Source organism: Egretta garzetta, unplaced genomic scaffold (genome assembly GCF_000687185.1).
Source record: "Egretta garzetta isolate BGI_Z169 unplaced genomic scaffold, ASM68718v1 scaffold297, whole genome shotgun sequence".
In the NCBI taxonomy this organism is placed as follows: Eukaryota; Metazoa; Chordata; class Aves; order Pelecaniformes; family Ardeidae; genus Egretta; species Egretta garzetta.
The window spans coordinates 6,671,235-6,688,496 of record NW_009260410.1 but is presented as its reverse complement, the minus strand read 5'-3'; the positions used below and the strand labels follow the sequence as shown (position 1 = coordinate 6,688,496).

At 38.5% G+C, this 17,262-nt stretch overlaps 1 protein-coding gene across 1 annotated transcript in view; it reads left to right on the top strand.

The window, feature by feature from the left end:
* Positions 1–17,262, top strand: part of ITGAV (integrin subunit alpha V) — a gene marked incomplete at its 5' end in the record, with an annotated part of 56,264 nt that overhangs the window by 11,659 nt on the left and 27,343 nt on the right. The window contains 3 exons of the mRNA XM_035899123.1: positions 4,036–4,163; positions 15,937–16,028; positions 16,521–16,635. Of these exons, the coding sequence (XP_035755016.1) occupies positions 4,036–4,163; positions 15,937–16,028; positions 16,521–16,635 (335 nt within the window). The remainder of the gene's footprint in view (positions 1–4,035; positions 4,164–15,936; positions 16,029–16,520; positions 16,636–17,262) is intronic.

The following is a 17,262-nucleotide window of genomic DNA, read 5'->3' as shown; positions in this document are numbered from 1 at the left end:
GTTCGGCCGCATCTCCTCGCCCTTCTGGGGCGGCTCTGGCGGCCGAGCCCCTTCTGCCGAGAAGCAAAACTCTGATTCCACGCCGTCGGCGGGCTCTCTAGTGCGGCATAAACTTTACACTGCTGGATTTTCTGAATAGCCTTATCAGTCTGCGGTTTATCAAATAATGGCGATAACAAATGCGGTATAGAAAGATGAAGGTTTGGTGTTTTGCTTCATTACATCTCGCACCTGAGGTTTTGTCCTGTGAAATTTCAGTTTTGCAGAAGTGCCACGTTTGAGTCGTGCTGCATCTGCGCGGGGCGCAAAACTGTTGAGGAGCCTAGAGAAGAAAAAGTTCCATCCCTCTCTATCTGCTTCCTAAATATGTTCCTTATTTCACGTTAAATGAAAATGAAGTAATGCGCAGGACCCAGTGTGTTTCAGATTTTTGAATAGTCATGTCACTAACTTCAAAGTTGGGGTGTTGCCATAATGAATTGCCGTATTTCTCAAGTGCATGCTACAGTAAAATCCATCTTTCTTCCCCCCCCCCCTCCTTTCTGATCTTGAGAAAGGGCTGTAAACCTGGAAAAGCTGCTGGCTTCCGTCATGCTGAGTCGATTTTCTCTCTCCTTCTCTCTCCCCTAAAACTTTGTAAACAAATTCTATAGTTATTGAGCAAGTCTTTTTCCAGGGCATCAGCTAGCCTTGTTTGCATTTATTTATTGCCTGCAAATATTAGAAGTCATCCTGTCTTAACTTGCATGTGTCGCAACATCTTTCTGTGCTATCTTAATCCTGTAAGTCTTAGCACTAAAAGAAAAAAGGTTCTATTTGTGACCCTCCCTTTACTTTTAAGTCAGCGTGTGTGGCTGCAGAGTTATTGGGAGACTGGTAAGTGTGTGTAGTAAACTTTCTTGCTTGCTTTCCAGTAAGGAATGATGTGACCCAGCTCTTGTTGAAATCACCACTTGGAATTTTTCCATTATTTTTATAACAACTATTGACCTCAGAGTGCATAGCTGTAAATGAAAACAGTGTTGGCTTCTTTTTTTTTTTTTTTTAAACTTTGAACACTAGTGGTTTTCAGACAGCACGGAAGAGTCCTTCATATTTTTAAGGGAAGTTAGTCTGTATCTGCTAAGCTGAAGTCTAGTACCCGCTTTATCTTAAATTTAAGCTCATAATTGAAACAAAGTAGCTATGCAACTTTTACAGGAACAGGCTCTAAGGGTATTAAATTTCGAGTTTGTGCCTATGGAGACTGGTCTTTTTACCTCCTCAAATAGCCAGAAACGCTTGTGTGCCGTGTCCTGCAGACATTGGCCTGTGTCTTCCCCATTGTTGAAGAAGGCTCAACGCGCACCAGGCAGACTGGAATGCCTGCAGAATCCCTCAAGCTGTAGGAGGGGAAAGAAAAGTAGTGATGAACAGCGAGCTTGGTGACGTCCACAGTCGGTGTTAGGTAGAAAGCTGAGCGAACTGTTTTGCAGCGGGATTAGCAAAAGGTGTTCAGTAAAATGAGCCTTGTTACATGGTTTCTATTGAGTGTCATGTGTGTCACTTGGGTCCTACACCTTTGTTGTTGCTTTGGTGAATTGGTGAATTTCATCTGTTTTTTTACACTAGTACTAGAGATTAAGTGAATCTAGTCAAGCCAAAGCTGTTTGGATTGACTAGCCTTACAACAAAGGAGTGTTACTAGTTCTTGAACACTCAAGCTGCTGTTTCATCGTCTGTTTTGACCTGCTGGATACCGAAATAAAGCATATTTAGAAGTCCAGTATGAAAGACCTATTCCAGGAGTCAAAGTGGTAACCTTGTGTCAGGGCACAATGTGGTGCCTGACAGAGGGCGTAGCTATAATGCTAAGTGACCATAACTTTATAAAAACTGAAAAAGGTTTCTCATACCCACATTTGATAGTGTGTCTTCCAGTATATGAGTACATGGAAATACCAGTTTCTCTTTACTGGCCCGTGGCAGAGCACTGGCAAGTCATTCCTCCCATAAGTAGACCTGTGCAGGTCGAACTGCCAAGGGTGTCTGTATGCTCCCAGGCTTGTCCACAGCGTTATATTGGGGCAGATGGGTCCATCATATAGGAGATCGGCAGAAGCAAAGCATAGCTGGCGTAGTCCCTTGGAAATAATGCATTTCCCTTGATTTCCCCCTTTCCCAAAGCATGTGGATTAGAGATTTCTTTGTATTTAGGTAATTTGTATATTATTATAAGATCTATGACAAAATCTGCTCATTTCGTCTATGATGATCAGTGTAAATCATTTATCATCACGCATATGATAAAATATGCTAAAATGCCAATTTTTTTTATTTTTTTTTTGCTTTTGGAAAAGAAGTGACTAAGCCTTTCTGGAGTCCCATAATGATTCCTTTTTCGGTAATCTTGTTAATAAACTTCATCATAACGATTATCTTAAGAAAGTTTAAAATAGATGAATAGGAATGATTTATTTTTTTAAACAAGTATTTAATTGGGGGGGGCTTCTCAAATGCTAGTGATACGAGAGTAAAGTGGGAGGCAAGCTGCCACTTGTTTAATAGATTGTAATTATAATAATTAATGTGTTTCTTTACTTGGCATTATGATGTTTATTTTTAAGCATTTCTGTTATGCCCAGAGAGAATATTTTTAAGTTGATTAAAGCATTTCAAATTTTTGTTCTTGGAATCTAGAGAATCTATGAATGGCAACTCAGGGAAACAAATGGATTGCCGGCTAGGCTAGATTTTCTGTCATTCACACCAGGAAATTTTTAAGGTTTTGCAAATTCAAATGAGTTGAAAACTAGTAGCCTATGTTGGCCTTCGTACGAATTGAGTTTTGATGAGGTGCTATGTGTTTATACCTGGTATTTACATGTTAAGCGCTGTACTGAAGTCAAGTCTGGAAGATGACTGTGAAAACCAGAGCAAGTTTGAGAAGTCTGGATCTGCCTACCTGCAGACGTTCTCTCCAACCAGTCTTGCAGCTTGTTCAGCTAACCCAATTTCAACACTAAATAACCATAATGCCTGATGCGGAATTATAATGTTTGCTCTTGCAAGCTATCTTCTCTCCTAAACAGTCTAAATGTAAACAACAGACAAGATTTGGATGAAAGGAAGCATTTAGTTTTACGTCTTCTTTATGTCTTTGTCTATATTTCAAATTGACTTCTTCAGGAAAGTTCTAATGAGTCAAGTGTGTCTCAGAGGTGTCAGGGTTCCTGGAAGATGTTAATAACCTTGTTGGAAGATGCTAAGAACCTTGTTCGGTCTGACTTTTTATTCGGTCTGTTTCTGACTTCGCAACTTCTGAATTTTACCACCTGCACAGGCATCATCTCATAGCAGTTCCTGCTCAGAGTGCACTTAACATGTTCATATAAACAGAGATTTATAAAACCACAACAGATCTTAATAAGGAAATTATTATTGTGTAATGAATTTCAGTAAAGATTCATTAATGTACAAATGTGTGGTTGACAGTCACTTGGGTACTTGGAGATTCTTTTTAACAGAGCGTTTGCTTGTGCTGGGCTGACTCACCACTTAGTACCTTCAGAGCTCAGAAGCACTACTGTTCTGTTTATATATTGTTTCCATTTATGGCTGACTTCCTTGAATTACTCTTGCGTACAAAATTAACCAGAAATTATGCCAGCCGGTGACTTTTGTTAAATTACAGAAGTACATGATTATCTCTTCCGCTGCATACGTACATGTTTTTGAAGGGCAAAAAAGAATATGAAAGGTGTTTATCTCATTTTAAATACAATTTTAAGTAGACAGAATACTTTAATTTTCTCTTATCTTCTTTTTGGTAAATGTGGGTGTGGTTTGGGTTTTTTTTTTGTTTTGCCTCCTTTTGCTTGCAGAAAAGACCTAAAACCTAATATAAGTTTCTCTGAAACTCGAAGTAGTTCTAGTTAGATTAAGATTTGAATGGGGAAAAGCTTTTGCTTTATTAACGCTTCAGATGTCATAAAGCAACAACGTTTGTGCCTTAGGTTGACAAAACCTTTGTTTTATTTCTTCTTTTTACTGCAGGATATTTCTTCTGGTGGGAGCCCCAAAAGCAAACACTACCCAGCACAACATCGTAGAAGGAGGCCAGGTGCTCAAATGTAACTGGAATTCAAACAGAAACTGCCAGCCCATTATATTTGACTCCACAGGTAACATGTAGTTCACTGTGGGGCGAAGATGGGGTGTCCCTGCTCTAATCCTAGTGTGAGAGTGCAGAAGGGATTCAGATTCTTGTAGGGTTTCTTGATGGTCGGTGTGAGTGCAGCCCATTTTGTGCTGGCAACTAGTCAAGGCTCTTTTTTTTTTTTTTTCCCCTTTGTTCTCTCGTCTCTTGTAGAATTCTGTTGTCCTTGGTATGTGTTGAAAGCCTGAGTGAGCATACATTATTCTTCTTTTGTTTTAACCTATTTATATTTCTCCTCTGTACTTTCCAGCAATCCTAAAACATTTAGAAACTGAATTCCCAATAAACCCCAAGGGTTTTATTGCCTATTAAGAGGCAATAAATGAGGAAAGTTACTTTTTAGTATCAGCAAAGGTAGTACAGGCAGAAATACGCAGAAGTTTAATCTGAAACTGGAAGCATAAACCTCAAACTGTGGAAAAAAATTCCTTTTTTTTTTTTTTATTTTTCCCCTTGGATGTATCTTCATAGTATTTGTGATATTTATGATAGCAGCACTTGGGGTGCCCCAGGTCAGAAGCATTACTTACGCATTTCTGAAGTACAGTAAAGCTGAGCAGCAACGATGCTGACATTAAACATTTCACTCTGCCTTCATGCTCTGGTACACACAGTGATTTCCACAAGCTGTGGCAGGTCATATGAGAATGCGCTGCATGTGCTTTTCTGCTTGAGCCATTCGGTGTTGAATCCTGTTTTCCACAGCATGTTTCAGGCCAGTGGAAAAACCTTTCCGTGTCATGGGAGTGGATTAGCAAGACCCATGTGGCAGTGCAGAGGAAACACCTGTGCTTTTAAGGTCTAGGTGGTTATAATTCATTCTTGCCTCTGCTGGTATTTTGACTTGGCAGTCTAAAGGCTATCAGATTTATGCGCCCGTTGTAAATCGTGTACGATACAGTGGAGAAGCTGCTCTTGCAATTTCATTGTCAAGGTATGCCACAAAATGTTGGTGTCCAGATTTCTTAAAACTCCATACATTTTTCTGAAAACTATTAGGTTACCAGTTCTCTTGCGCAAAAAAAAAAAAAAAAAGTTAGTACATAATGGTACACACAAAACCCAAGTCATTATCAGTCTCTTTACTTCACTCTACAGGAAGGCTTCTGCCAGATTAAGATCTCTAGTAAGCTGCAAAGTGTGACATTTTGTTTGCATCAGTGTAAGGCAGCAAAAATTGCTTTCCATTTTTTTCTTTTTTTTTACTTTGGGCTTGTTGTTTAGAATACAAATGTGGGTTTTGTTTGTTTTTTTTAAAGAAAGATTCTGTATGTCCCTAATTAATAATCACCACTAATATAACAGCCAAAAACCTGTTAGGGAAAGCTGAGCCCCCTGGGTGGGTTCTAGATGCATCTTCCAAGGGGAATTGCAGCGCATTTAGATGTTCATACTGTGAACATTTGCAATAGGCTTTTCCATATGCCAGGTAAAGTAAATAGATACCCAGGCCACGCTGATTTGCCTTTGTCTGTGCTTAAGGTATGTGCTACTGGGCAAACAAACAGTATTTTGCTTATAACTTGCCTTAAAGTAACGGGCATGTTAATCGCTTGAAATGTAATAGTAAAAATAGCAGGTCATACTGGCTTAAGAGGATTTCTTGCAGGCACATTTTAACTCATTCCAGCTTTGTGGCAATGCATTGGGAAATAATGCATTTGTCAATTATTCTCTGGGTGAAAAGGGGCATTGTATTTCGGCATAATAAAATAATAAACGCACTGAGACAAAATAAAATGTCTTTTTCTTCGTGCATAATACAATGGTTGATTCCCTATGTTATGATGACAATGTCTTGCTGCCATCACAGCATAAACCCCCGCTCCTGCCTGCCCCTACCTCATAAGGTAACAGGGGTTAGGGAAGATTTGTGATTCACTTCGCAGGAAATAAGAAGCAGAAGATTTGACCGCTGACTTGTGGTGCTAACGCAAAGGTGCTTTCTGTAGCTGACTAAATGCAACCTCTGCAAGAATTCAGGTTCATCCATCACTACGTCAACGTTTGTGTAATATGATTTGCAACTCCAGGGGTACTGATTAGCCCTGTGATACAAGGCAGGTTTTTGTTCCCCCCGCCAAGATTATTTAGCTGTTTTGTTAATGGAAAAAGCAACACAGGTTCTGCATAATTCATTAGATGGGTTCTTTTCTGATTGTTTACAGCTAGTGAGAAATCCGACCTGTGAAAATAATGAGAACATTTGTGCTTGTGGCTTTTCTCCGTTTACCTGTCAATGCCAAATTCCATATGTGGAGTTGCAAAATTATAATTACTAGATGGCAAGCCCCTATTGCTTCTCCCGTTTCCCTGTGCCAGATAGCATAGCCGGCAGATCGTGGACCAGGCCAAGCCACCGCGTATTGCATGCAGCTCTTGAGAGCGGGGAAGAGGCCATGTTTCTGTGCTGTGAACATAGCGAGGGAATGGAGGAAAGAGCGAGTCTTGTTCTGACTGTGGGAGGTTGTGTTTGTCCGCTTGTCTCGTGGTTGTATCACAAAATAAATATGAGAGTAGGGTTTTACAGAGGTCCAGCATGCAAGGTTTTTTTTCTCTATTATTATTATTTTTTCTTCTTAAACATTCCTTGTTTTTTAGTAAAGTTTTCCTCTAGCTTCATGGGTCCTTTTCCCCATCTGTAGAAAGGCCACACTGAGCTCAGCTGCACAGCAGTGGCTGCACAGAATTGGGTTTTATTTTCTAACGCTTGCTTTTGGCTTTAATACTGTATTAGCACAGAAGGGTGGTCATTTACATGAGACAAACGCAACAGCCATTATGTAGCCCAAGAGGGAAGGCACTAGCTGCTTTACGTTAATCTTTGGAGGAGTTGCTCAAGCCCTTACCTTATACCAGTGTCGCTTGTTACTTGCATTTACCCTCGCCCCAGCTCCTCTGGAGGAAAGCGATAAGTCATTAAGCTGATAGTTCCTGTAGTACCAAATTTACTACTTGGTTTATTCCTTACTGTGCATAACAACTCAGCTCTTCAAGGAGGGGAGCTGGGCAGTAAGAGTCCATTCATGGAACTAGGATGGCTCTCATGCTGAAAATACATGTATTTCCTTCCATTCGTGGAAGCCTGTAACATAAAAAAAAACCCTCATCAAAGGATATATTACAATTTTTAAACTGCTGACCAAAAAAAAAAAAGTCCTTTCACTGTTCCTACACAGCATATATTCTCACTGAAAACAGCAATATATTTACAAAGGGGGAGGGGGATCTCCCCTTGTCCTGGATCTCCCAGCACAATGGTTATACTCATGTAAAAATACACTGGAGACTATTCTGTATATATGTCTGTGTGCGTGTGTATCCGTGCACGTTGTATTAATTGCTTTTGACATTCTGGTATACATGGTGGCTTTGGAAGGCAAAATGTTTATATTGCACATTAACACTTCCCAAATGTAAAGATGCTTCGCTGTGGGGCTTCTGAGCATTTTAGCATTGACATCAGTTGGCTTTGATTTAACATAGTTATGACTATGTGAAAATTGTATAACAAACATGTGTGGTAGAAAATGCCCTCAAATACAGGGGTGCGTATAGCTGTGCTGCATGTGCTTGTATGTAGGTGGCCATACACTTAAAGTAGATTTTTTTTTTTTTTTTTTTTTTTTAAAGGCTTTCAAGTATCAGTAGGCATGCGTTTCAGGCTGGCTTTTGCTCTTAGAAACACATAAAGGTTAAAGTTAAAAAGGAACCAACCACCACGTGCATGCTTTCGTTGATCCTGTTGTAAAACTGAAATATGAAGCAGCACTTGTATCTGTTACTTTAACAGGTTATCCTGCAAATCTAGGTAGAAATAGGGCTGATTAAAAAGTGCTGTATAAGTGTTGAACTTTTGTTTTCCTTATTCCAGTTTACCTTATTAAATTGCCACAGCATTACCACAATTTCAATTGAATTCTTATGTAAAATACTTGGGATTTTTTCCCCTCTGTCTCAGTTAACTATCAGAGTTTCAGAATATGTAGGAGGCTGTATTTTTTCAGGACAAGCACCAGGGGAAATTTACATTCTCCAGATAGTATATTCTTCAAAGTTGTCATAAGCATAAACAATATTAGCAAATTCTTTCCTTTGCAAGATGTTTTACATTTCACATTCAAACTACCAAAACCCACAAGTTACCAGTCAAGGTGGGTAAATATTTGTCTTTATTCTTACCTGTTCTCCACACCAGATAATTTTGTGACTTAATACAGCAGTCCATTTTCTGTTTCTGATCAGTGTCGAGACAAAGGTCCAAACCCATTTATTTTAAAGATCCATCTATCCTCCCCTTTTCTCCTTCCATAGCCTTCACGGACTAGCACAGCAAAGCTTGCATAGATAGTTCTTACTGAAATACTTAATACTTACTGAAAGTATTTCCATAATCTTGTTCAGGGAAAAGATTCTTGGAAAGTTAAAGGCTTTTCTGGGAGTTACATTTCTTTTGTCTAGTTGCCCATTTACTGTGTATAAAATTAAACGTTTTTTCTGTGCAAAGGAGGATCAAAAGCTCACTGAGCCAGACAATGAAACCAGTGAGCAGAGGGGTGGTCAAATGTGCTTTTTAGGAGAATCAACAAGTCATCTGTATGCTTTTATTTATGTATTTTACAGTTTGGCATACATGGAATAGCAGGGTGGATACACTTAGCTAATTGTCTGACATCTAGATAAATACCTCCATTATTTTGCCATGGAATTTCAGAGAGTAGGTCCACTCTGAATTTTCATTCTGACAAACAAACAAATTCTTCAGAGACTCATGTAACCAGTTGGAGTTAATCAGACTGTACACATGTGAGCAATATGTAGCAAATTAATGTAAACCAAATGAGTTTCCTATGTGCTTTCCTTTTCCAAAAGGAAACAATCTTCATAATTACTCATATTATTTTACTTTTCATCTTTGGGGTTCTAGCTCTTCAACTGTCAAGAATACTGGGGAGTGGGGTGGTAGAAATAGCATTTTTTTCATTCTCCCATGGCTTTTCATAAAAACTTAACAGAATGGTTTTGTGATGATAAAATTTCACTTGCAAAAACCTGCCAGTTTTTTAATGAAAACTTTAATTGAGAAATGTACCTGCTCCAGTACAGGATGCTTGAGAGTGCAGCTCTTTGTCAGCATTAAAAAATGCAATACTGAGACTATTTCAAGAGCTTCTGCATTTAGAATGATCTGATGAAATGCAGACAGCTCTATGAACTGTAACAAAGGAAAATATGCTCATAAAACAACTTTGAACTTCTGTGCTAATGAATTGCAGATTTCTTGAGCAGATTCTGTTTTTAGCCCAGAAAGATCTGCTTGCTTAGACAATGGATTGTTTTGCTCTTCTGAGACATCGTATAACAGATTGAGGCACTGCCAAATTGTCATTCCTTCCCTTGGTAAAAGCTTTCCCCAATGCTCTTGTTCTCTATATCAGATCTCAAAATTCAAGATTGGGGGAACTTACAGAAACTGTTGAATACTGAAACCTAAGAGCATCTTGAATGTTTTCAGCTCTGTCTGGTGTGTTTTAATTGTTTTGGTAAAAAGAATTCAGTGTAGCCTTTGGCTGCATAAGGTTTTCCCACTTTGACAGTTGTACTGTCCCTCCTCTCCTCCCCTTCCCGTGCGTTTTGATGCACCAGAGTAAATTTAGAGAAATAGTTTGTTCTCAAATAGTTTTGTATGAAATTTTTTTAAGACTGGTTATTTTGATCTGTGCTAAAAGAGGAGAAAGAAACTTTTGAAAAGGAAAACACTTGTAAAAAACTCTCCTGATTGCTCTGTATTTTTCCACGTTATTATTTTTTTTTTTTCCTATCCCCAAGTGGGTGATTCTAGACAATAGGAGTCTTTGTCTGGAAGCCTAAACCACCAGTTTGGCATGGATCTATCTATCTGTGACCTATTTAGTTTGAAGTGGGTATTTTAACTGCCTTGTGCAGCTTCATGCTGTAGCATTGCACAGCGTAAGGTCTGCTGACGTTGGGAAGTTAGGTCTGGAGTGGGTCTCATGAGCTTATATTTGCCTTTTGGAGATTTTGATGATTTGTGCAAGTTAGTTCAGAACTCCATCTTTTCCACTTATGGAATAAGGAGATGGATAAGGAAGTGTGGGATAGGTTGGTGTTTTATGAAATTAACAGGTACTTAATTAACTTAGTTAACAAAGTACTGTTTTATTTTTAGCTGATTGTTTTATTGGTATTGCGGTGCAATCCATATGGGGATTTCAATCTCAAAGACTATCAATTTAGTCAACAAGAAAACAATAGATCTTGTGGAGACCATTCATTTGTAGTAAAATGGATTGATTTTTGTCTCGCTGAATCTATCATTATCTCAGTCCCATTGAAGTTTGTTATCCTTAACCGTGTGTGCTCCTGTAACTGAGGTTTGCGTTGGGCTCTGGGTAATGCTCTGAATACAAAGGAGGGTGGCAGAATGTATAAAACCTCCTCCACATGCTGTTATAGCTGACTGTGGAAAAATGCTCATGCTTTTGTGATTAGGTAGACTCCTGCCTGAATACTGTTGGCTCTGTGTGTGCGTGTGTAGCTGGATCTCAACTGTATGACAAGTTGGGAAAAAAAGTGTTGTCTTACATTAGGCAAAGGGAAAAGCTGCTTTTGTTCCAGCAGCCCCTGGGGAAAGAAGCAGGGTTCGTACCTCAGCAGAGGGGTGTAGTGGGAAGCTCTGTATTCCCATCTCTCTGAGTCATTAACGAAACAGTGTGGCTAAACCAAGGTTGCTAAACCATCAGCTGCCTCACAGCATGAGTGAGGAGTTTCAAGTAAAGATAAGCTTGTATTCACTCGCTCTTGCCTCATTACGGCTGAAATCACTGAGATTTTGGATGGAAGGTAGCTAGCTTTATACCATGTAAAGTTCTCATACTATGAAAACAGTGCTTGTGTATTTTTTCAGTTTGTCTTTCTTTTGGCTAGCTGCATAGTTTCCCTTTACCTAGAAGGGGCAACATAATTTAGTTTTAATTGGCATAGTTACAGATAGGTTTATTTTCATGGAAATCCTGTGACTTGGGTGACTATTTGAATTTTACAGCTTCTTACACTTTCATAGTATGATGACACTGAACCAGGCTTCATCAGTTCACTGCCTCTTGACTCACGATTTTTGCAGTTAAGTCTGGCTCTCAAGGTCAGGGGCAAATGTTTTAGTTCAGTTTCTCGTTACCAGAGAGCAGGTGGGCTACAAGTTACAACTTGATCCACTTACTCAACTGCAGTCATTTTATAGTAATGCTATTGTTTCTGTAACTGATAGCATTTACATTGGAAAAAGAAGGTGCCAGCTATCTAAAGCTGATAGCCAAAAGAAATTCAGCACTGAAAGAACTTTTGATCTTTTTATTATCATTTGGAAGATAGCTTAGACTATTTTTTTCCTTTTTCTGCCATTTCCACTCAGCATCCTTCCACGTTAGTTTCCATTTATAAATTTAAATCCTATGTAGTGCCGTAAAGTGACGTTGTTCCATTGGTCCAGCAGCAACAACGTGCCTGCATAATGGCTTTTTAAAGCAATTCTGTTCCTGCCTTCAAAACCCCATCACGCCACCTGGAAACTACGTTGTGAGACACAGCACTACTGACTTGGCACATCAGCCCTTTTTCCCTAATGAGAGAGTTACGTAAAATCATTGTGTGATGTCTACTACAATGAGAAGGAGCAGAGGAAAAACCATGGCATAAGGTGTCTTTACAGATACAAAATAATACCCTATGGTCAAATGAGATAATCCTGGAATTACTGACCCATCAAGTAGAAGTCCTTGTAGTGGCTGTATTTTAGTCCAACAAACAGCATTGTGTAAAAACTCTGAACGTTTTCTTGAATAAATCTAGTCAGAACGTGGTTTGTATTGCTTAGATATATTTGTTTGAATGCCGGTTTAAAAGGTACATCATTGGTTTAAAGACTTTTCTAACATATTCTTGAGATACTCTAAATTGAAAATAATTTAGAAATACAAGAAAAACAGCAGTGGCTATAAGAGCCAGTAAGGCTGACTATTACATCAAAACACTGGTCTGGATTTATAAATCCCTGTATGTTTAAATTTGGTTAACAAATATGTTTAAACTGTGTTACAGTTTGCTTTGCTTAATGTAGGTACTGTTTTTAAAGGGTATAGGCTTTTGGGGTTTTCTGTTTAGTTTTTTTTGTGGGGTTTGGGTTTTTTTAATAACTACCACTGAAAAGTTATACCATGACAAAATAATAATAAAATCAGGGTCTTTATTTATACTAAAACACAGAAATGCTGAAGTCAGTCCTGTATCTTCCCATGATAAATCTACTTGATAGCTAAAGCACCGTATTTAAGTCTGGTTTGCTTCAGTGAGGGCTCACATTTAAGTGTTCTTTATGTTTGTTTTCCCGAGTCAGGAACACAAATGCAAACGGTTTCTCATTTAAAGCAAGGGGATTTTTCATGACAGGGTGTTTTCCAGATTTCCTCATAAGATTAGTTTCTCTTCTGGACCTGAGGGAAAGGCTCATAAGCTATTTACACAGTGTTTTCCTGGGGAGAATTTTGAATGGGGGTGGGTAAATAAAGGTTACTTTTCTTCTTTAACAGAGAGTTAAAATCAGATTTGAACTGTATTTAATGTTTGCAATTTTTTAATTTGAAAAGTACATGTTTCCAATGTACGTACTTTCTACTTGATCTAGGTTTTGTGTCTTAATACACTTTCCTGTGTTACAGCCAGTCTCAAACTGAACAGCAACCCCTTCTCCCCAAGACAACCCCCGCCTTAGTTTTAGAGAACCTAATGACGCTTCGAATATAGGATAAATTCAATGTAAGGCATCTTAACCTTGTAGAAGGTATTGTTTTATGTTGTGTGCATCTGCACTGACATGAGGCAATTTGGCTAATTTTGCAATAGTAGCATATTATAAATAAATAGAAGTTATTTAGCCAAATTGCTTATTGGAGCACATTTTACTATGTGGTGGGCTTTTTAAATGCATAAGCATTCTTAATTTGTTATTTAGGCCTTCAGAAATTATGATGCTGGCTTCTGAAGCCATGACATTTGGAACAAAATAAACATGGGGTCACGTCCCTTTGCTTTCTGATTTGAAGATTTTAGTTTTTTATATGCCAGCTTCCAACTGTATCTCAAAGCCTAGATGTTTACCTATTAAAATAAAATTGAAGAGATGTTTCCAATATTATCCTCAATTTAGAGCTGAATCAGGTCTTTTTCAGTACTGCAGAAAAAATCATTTTGTCCTCTAAAAACCTCGGGAGAGGCAAGTTTTTGTAGCTGCCATCCTGGACATTGATTCTTGGGTGGGGCAGCGCCTACAGCTCAAGAATGCGCAGGGAGAAGGCAGAGAGGGGCTGTTTTAGCAGCATGTGCTGGTTAAACTACTGGTTCCTGTCTTCTCTAGTGTAATCAACATAGACTATGGATAGATGGCACCAGTAACCAGTAATCTTTTTTATTTTAAATTTTTTTATTGCTTTATGCTGTCTCAGCTGATGCATTCAGCTGAAACTTGAAGGAACTAATTTCCTTAACGTCTGTGATAAAATCAGATTACTGATAATGCTGAATGGCTGCTTACCTGCTATTGCAACAAGACCATTCCTTCTGCTTGCTGCCTATTGTTTTAAACTTAAATGAGAAGTTTACATCCTAGACATTTTGATAATACCTAGCACAATAGGATTCTGATTCACACTATAAAACTGCTATACTACCTTTCATTTTAATCATAGATACATAGCGTTGTGCAAGTATCCAACAGTAGAGAAAGGTGTAAAATGCCATGCTGTAACTATCTGTAAGTTTGATATTGCTCAAAGCTTTGTTTGGCAAGTAAAGCTCAGATATTTCTTGATATTCAAAAGTAGCTGGACAAATAGAGGGTAGAAGCCAAATCTGTGTCTAGGCTGTGTAACCCTGGGTGTGGTTACAAGCAGAATAAACCAATTTTAAGTCTCTGATGCTGCCAAAAAGGATATAGTTCCCAGCCCTATGTTTCTGTCTTTTCCCCAGCAGGTTAGCACTCCTTCCCTCCCCATGCAGTCAGCTGGGCTGATCCATGATCCGGTTGAATATTTTTTTAGTAGGGTTCATTCTTAGGAGGTTCATGTTTGTGACTATGTAGTGCCAAGACAGAGGCTGGCAGCAGGAACGTACGGCCAGGAATGGAACTGCTACCCCTTTTGGTGGCAGCTTCATCTGAAACTAACCCAGTTGTGCAACTGCATGCTTTGAGCAAAACTGTCCTTGGGTGGATTTTCATGAATTAAAAGTCAAGGAAGGGAAAAGAGCTTGATAAGCCAGGGATTTTAGAAGTGTACCCAAGACAATTCCCTATTTGGAAAACGTCCTGATCTAGTTTTGTTTTTCTGTACTACAAGAAGTGACTTGCAGGTCTCCAAACTACATTTCTGTCTCTGCAAGGGTGACTGTATAAATGTTCATGTGCACATAAATCTGTGCAGATACACTAATCATCAGGCCGTTCATGTCTCTAGCACCTGTTCAATAAGATGGAGGGAGGAGGTGACAGAAGGAAATGGCTTTTTTTTTAATTACCTTTGATGAAATTAGAAAAAACACAGTAGTTCTCTGTGATGCTATGCACTTGGCACTGATTTCTACCTAGCTCTAATCTAAGAGCAAAAGCAGTCCAGATATTTGCTTGTTCTGGCTGACTGCAGATTAGAATCACTTCTGTTGTCCTTTTCATGGGATTTTCCTAATGGAAGTCTCTCAAGACAAAACATTCTTTACAAGGTGTAAGACAAGCAAGGAGGTTTTGATTCAAGTGGCCACAGGTCTCTGATTCATAGCAGGGTTGGGTTTGGGGATTCCCCCGAGCAGATGTACGGCTGCTGACCTCATTGACTCCTTTAGCTTTAGGCACTATGAACAAGCGATTTAGGTGACTTTTTTAAAAGATGTGTTTTCCAGAGCGTTACAACCATTTTCTCATTAGGCTGGCAAAGTTTCTGTTGTTGTTCCAATGAAGGTACGTAAGAAATATTATTTAAAGACTTCTAACATTCACACTTGCAGAAATACCGCTCATTAAGTTTCTTCTACCAACCTTCATCACTGAACAGTTAACATCCAGACACCAGTGCCAGTTATCCCTTATTTAACTTACTCTTCTGTATGGCAAACTCTCTTAACATTTTTGTTAGTGAATACCCTTTCCCTTCGCTCATAGCTTGTAAGCATGCTAGTTGCCATGCTTTATATGCTGCAGTGACGTTCAGAATAGAGATGTTAACACTGGGTGGAATAGGAGAAGAATTTCTGTCCTGATTCTAGCCAAAGGCAAAACTCATGCAATTTAATCAGGGCAATATTTCTTCCAGAAGCGTTAGTCCTAACTTGGCTTTGGCACTGATTCTTGAGCAGTGCTGTAGTCTGACTTGAAAGTCAAATATCTCAAGTATGACTGTGTCGCTGTCAAAGACTATAAACTTTGCGGTCTTACAAGAAATCAGTACTGGACAAATGCTTTGTATGTAAAAATAGCTGTATTTGGCCCTAAATGTAAAAATGAATAACAATAATAAATCCTTTTTAAAGCCTATTTCTGTGAAAGCATGATATCCTTCAATGTTACTGTTTTCTGCTTTTCTCTGTATGCATCAAAATTAATGACTTAGCTTTTTTTTTTATTCTTACTGTACATTTTCCTGTGAAATTATGCTTCTTTTTCATTTTGTTTGTAGGCAACAGAGATTTTGCTCCTGATGATCCACTGGAATTTAAGTCTCATCAGTGGTTTGGAGCCTCTGTGAGATCCAAAAATGATAAAATTCTGGTAGGTTTTTGATGCCCTTCCAATGCTTCCGTACTGGGATACTGTAGTGGAAAAAAATGTCAAAAGATCCGGATAACTCAGAATTTAAACAAAATCTGCTAATAAGTAAGGCTTGTCTTTTTCAGAATATATTGGCTACCCTTTTTTAACTCTATAAACAAAGGTTGTAGCATTTTTGTCTGGTTTTGAGCAAAGTAGTAGAATTTGTTTTCCTGAAGTTAGAATGTGCTATACATTTTTGATGAACTCTTTACAACTGTTGCTTTAAGAAATTATTATTTCTAAAATTCTTGCAATAAGTAGCTATTTCTGAAAATACAAACTGGTGATACTTCTGCTTCAGCGCCGATAACTTCCCTAATAACACATGGTACATCCACCAAAATTTTTTTTGGTTACTAATCTGTAGAAAATTGGAATTCCATTGCATTACTCTATACCCTCCAGCATTTTGAAGAGGAGTTTTTCTCACTGCCGTGTTTTCTTTCTTAGGCCTGTGCTCCACTGTACCACTGGAGGACTGAAACAAAACAAGAGAGAGAGCCTGTAGGAACATGTTACCTGCTTGCTGGGTCTAAATCTGTTGAATATGCACCCTGCAGGTCAAGTAAGTGTAGAGCACTTAGCTGCTTTTCTGTTTGGAATTTCTCTCGTGTTATATTTTGTGTACAGTTGAAGCAGGATGTTTTACAGGTATTTCCCCCTTCCATGTATAGCCTTGTAGCAATTGGGAAAAAAAACCTAATCTAGATCCAGACATCTGAATCTTCCTCCAGTTGATGTTCAGGACACAGACATTGCTTTCTCTACTGTAGGCCAGAGGAATCGTAGATCCAAGTGTAATTGGAATCAAGGGCTTCAGTTTTTGAAAGGACTGCTTCTGAAGTAATTGCTTGAGCAAAATTATGTAGTAAGTGCTTTTTCAAAGACCAACTCTAGAATTTTCTGAAGCTTAACTATTGTTACTGAAGTAATTTAAAGAGAAAGCTCATTTTAGAAGACAAGGTTTTGCACAAGTACGTTCTGATTTCCATGTATGCATACATATGTAGTGATGCATTGTTTTAATTATATTAATTGTTGAACATTTTGAGTCTTATTTTCCAAATGCTTTGCATCCATGTCATGTAGCTGCATTGGTAGATTATTCAGATGCTTATAACCTTTTTTAAAATACAGAAGTCTAGAAGTTGAAGCTAGGATTTTTTTTTTTTTTATTAGCTGAAAGTCATTG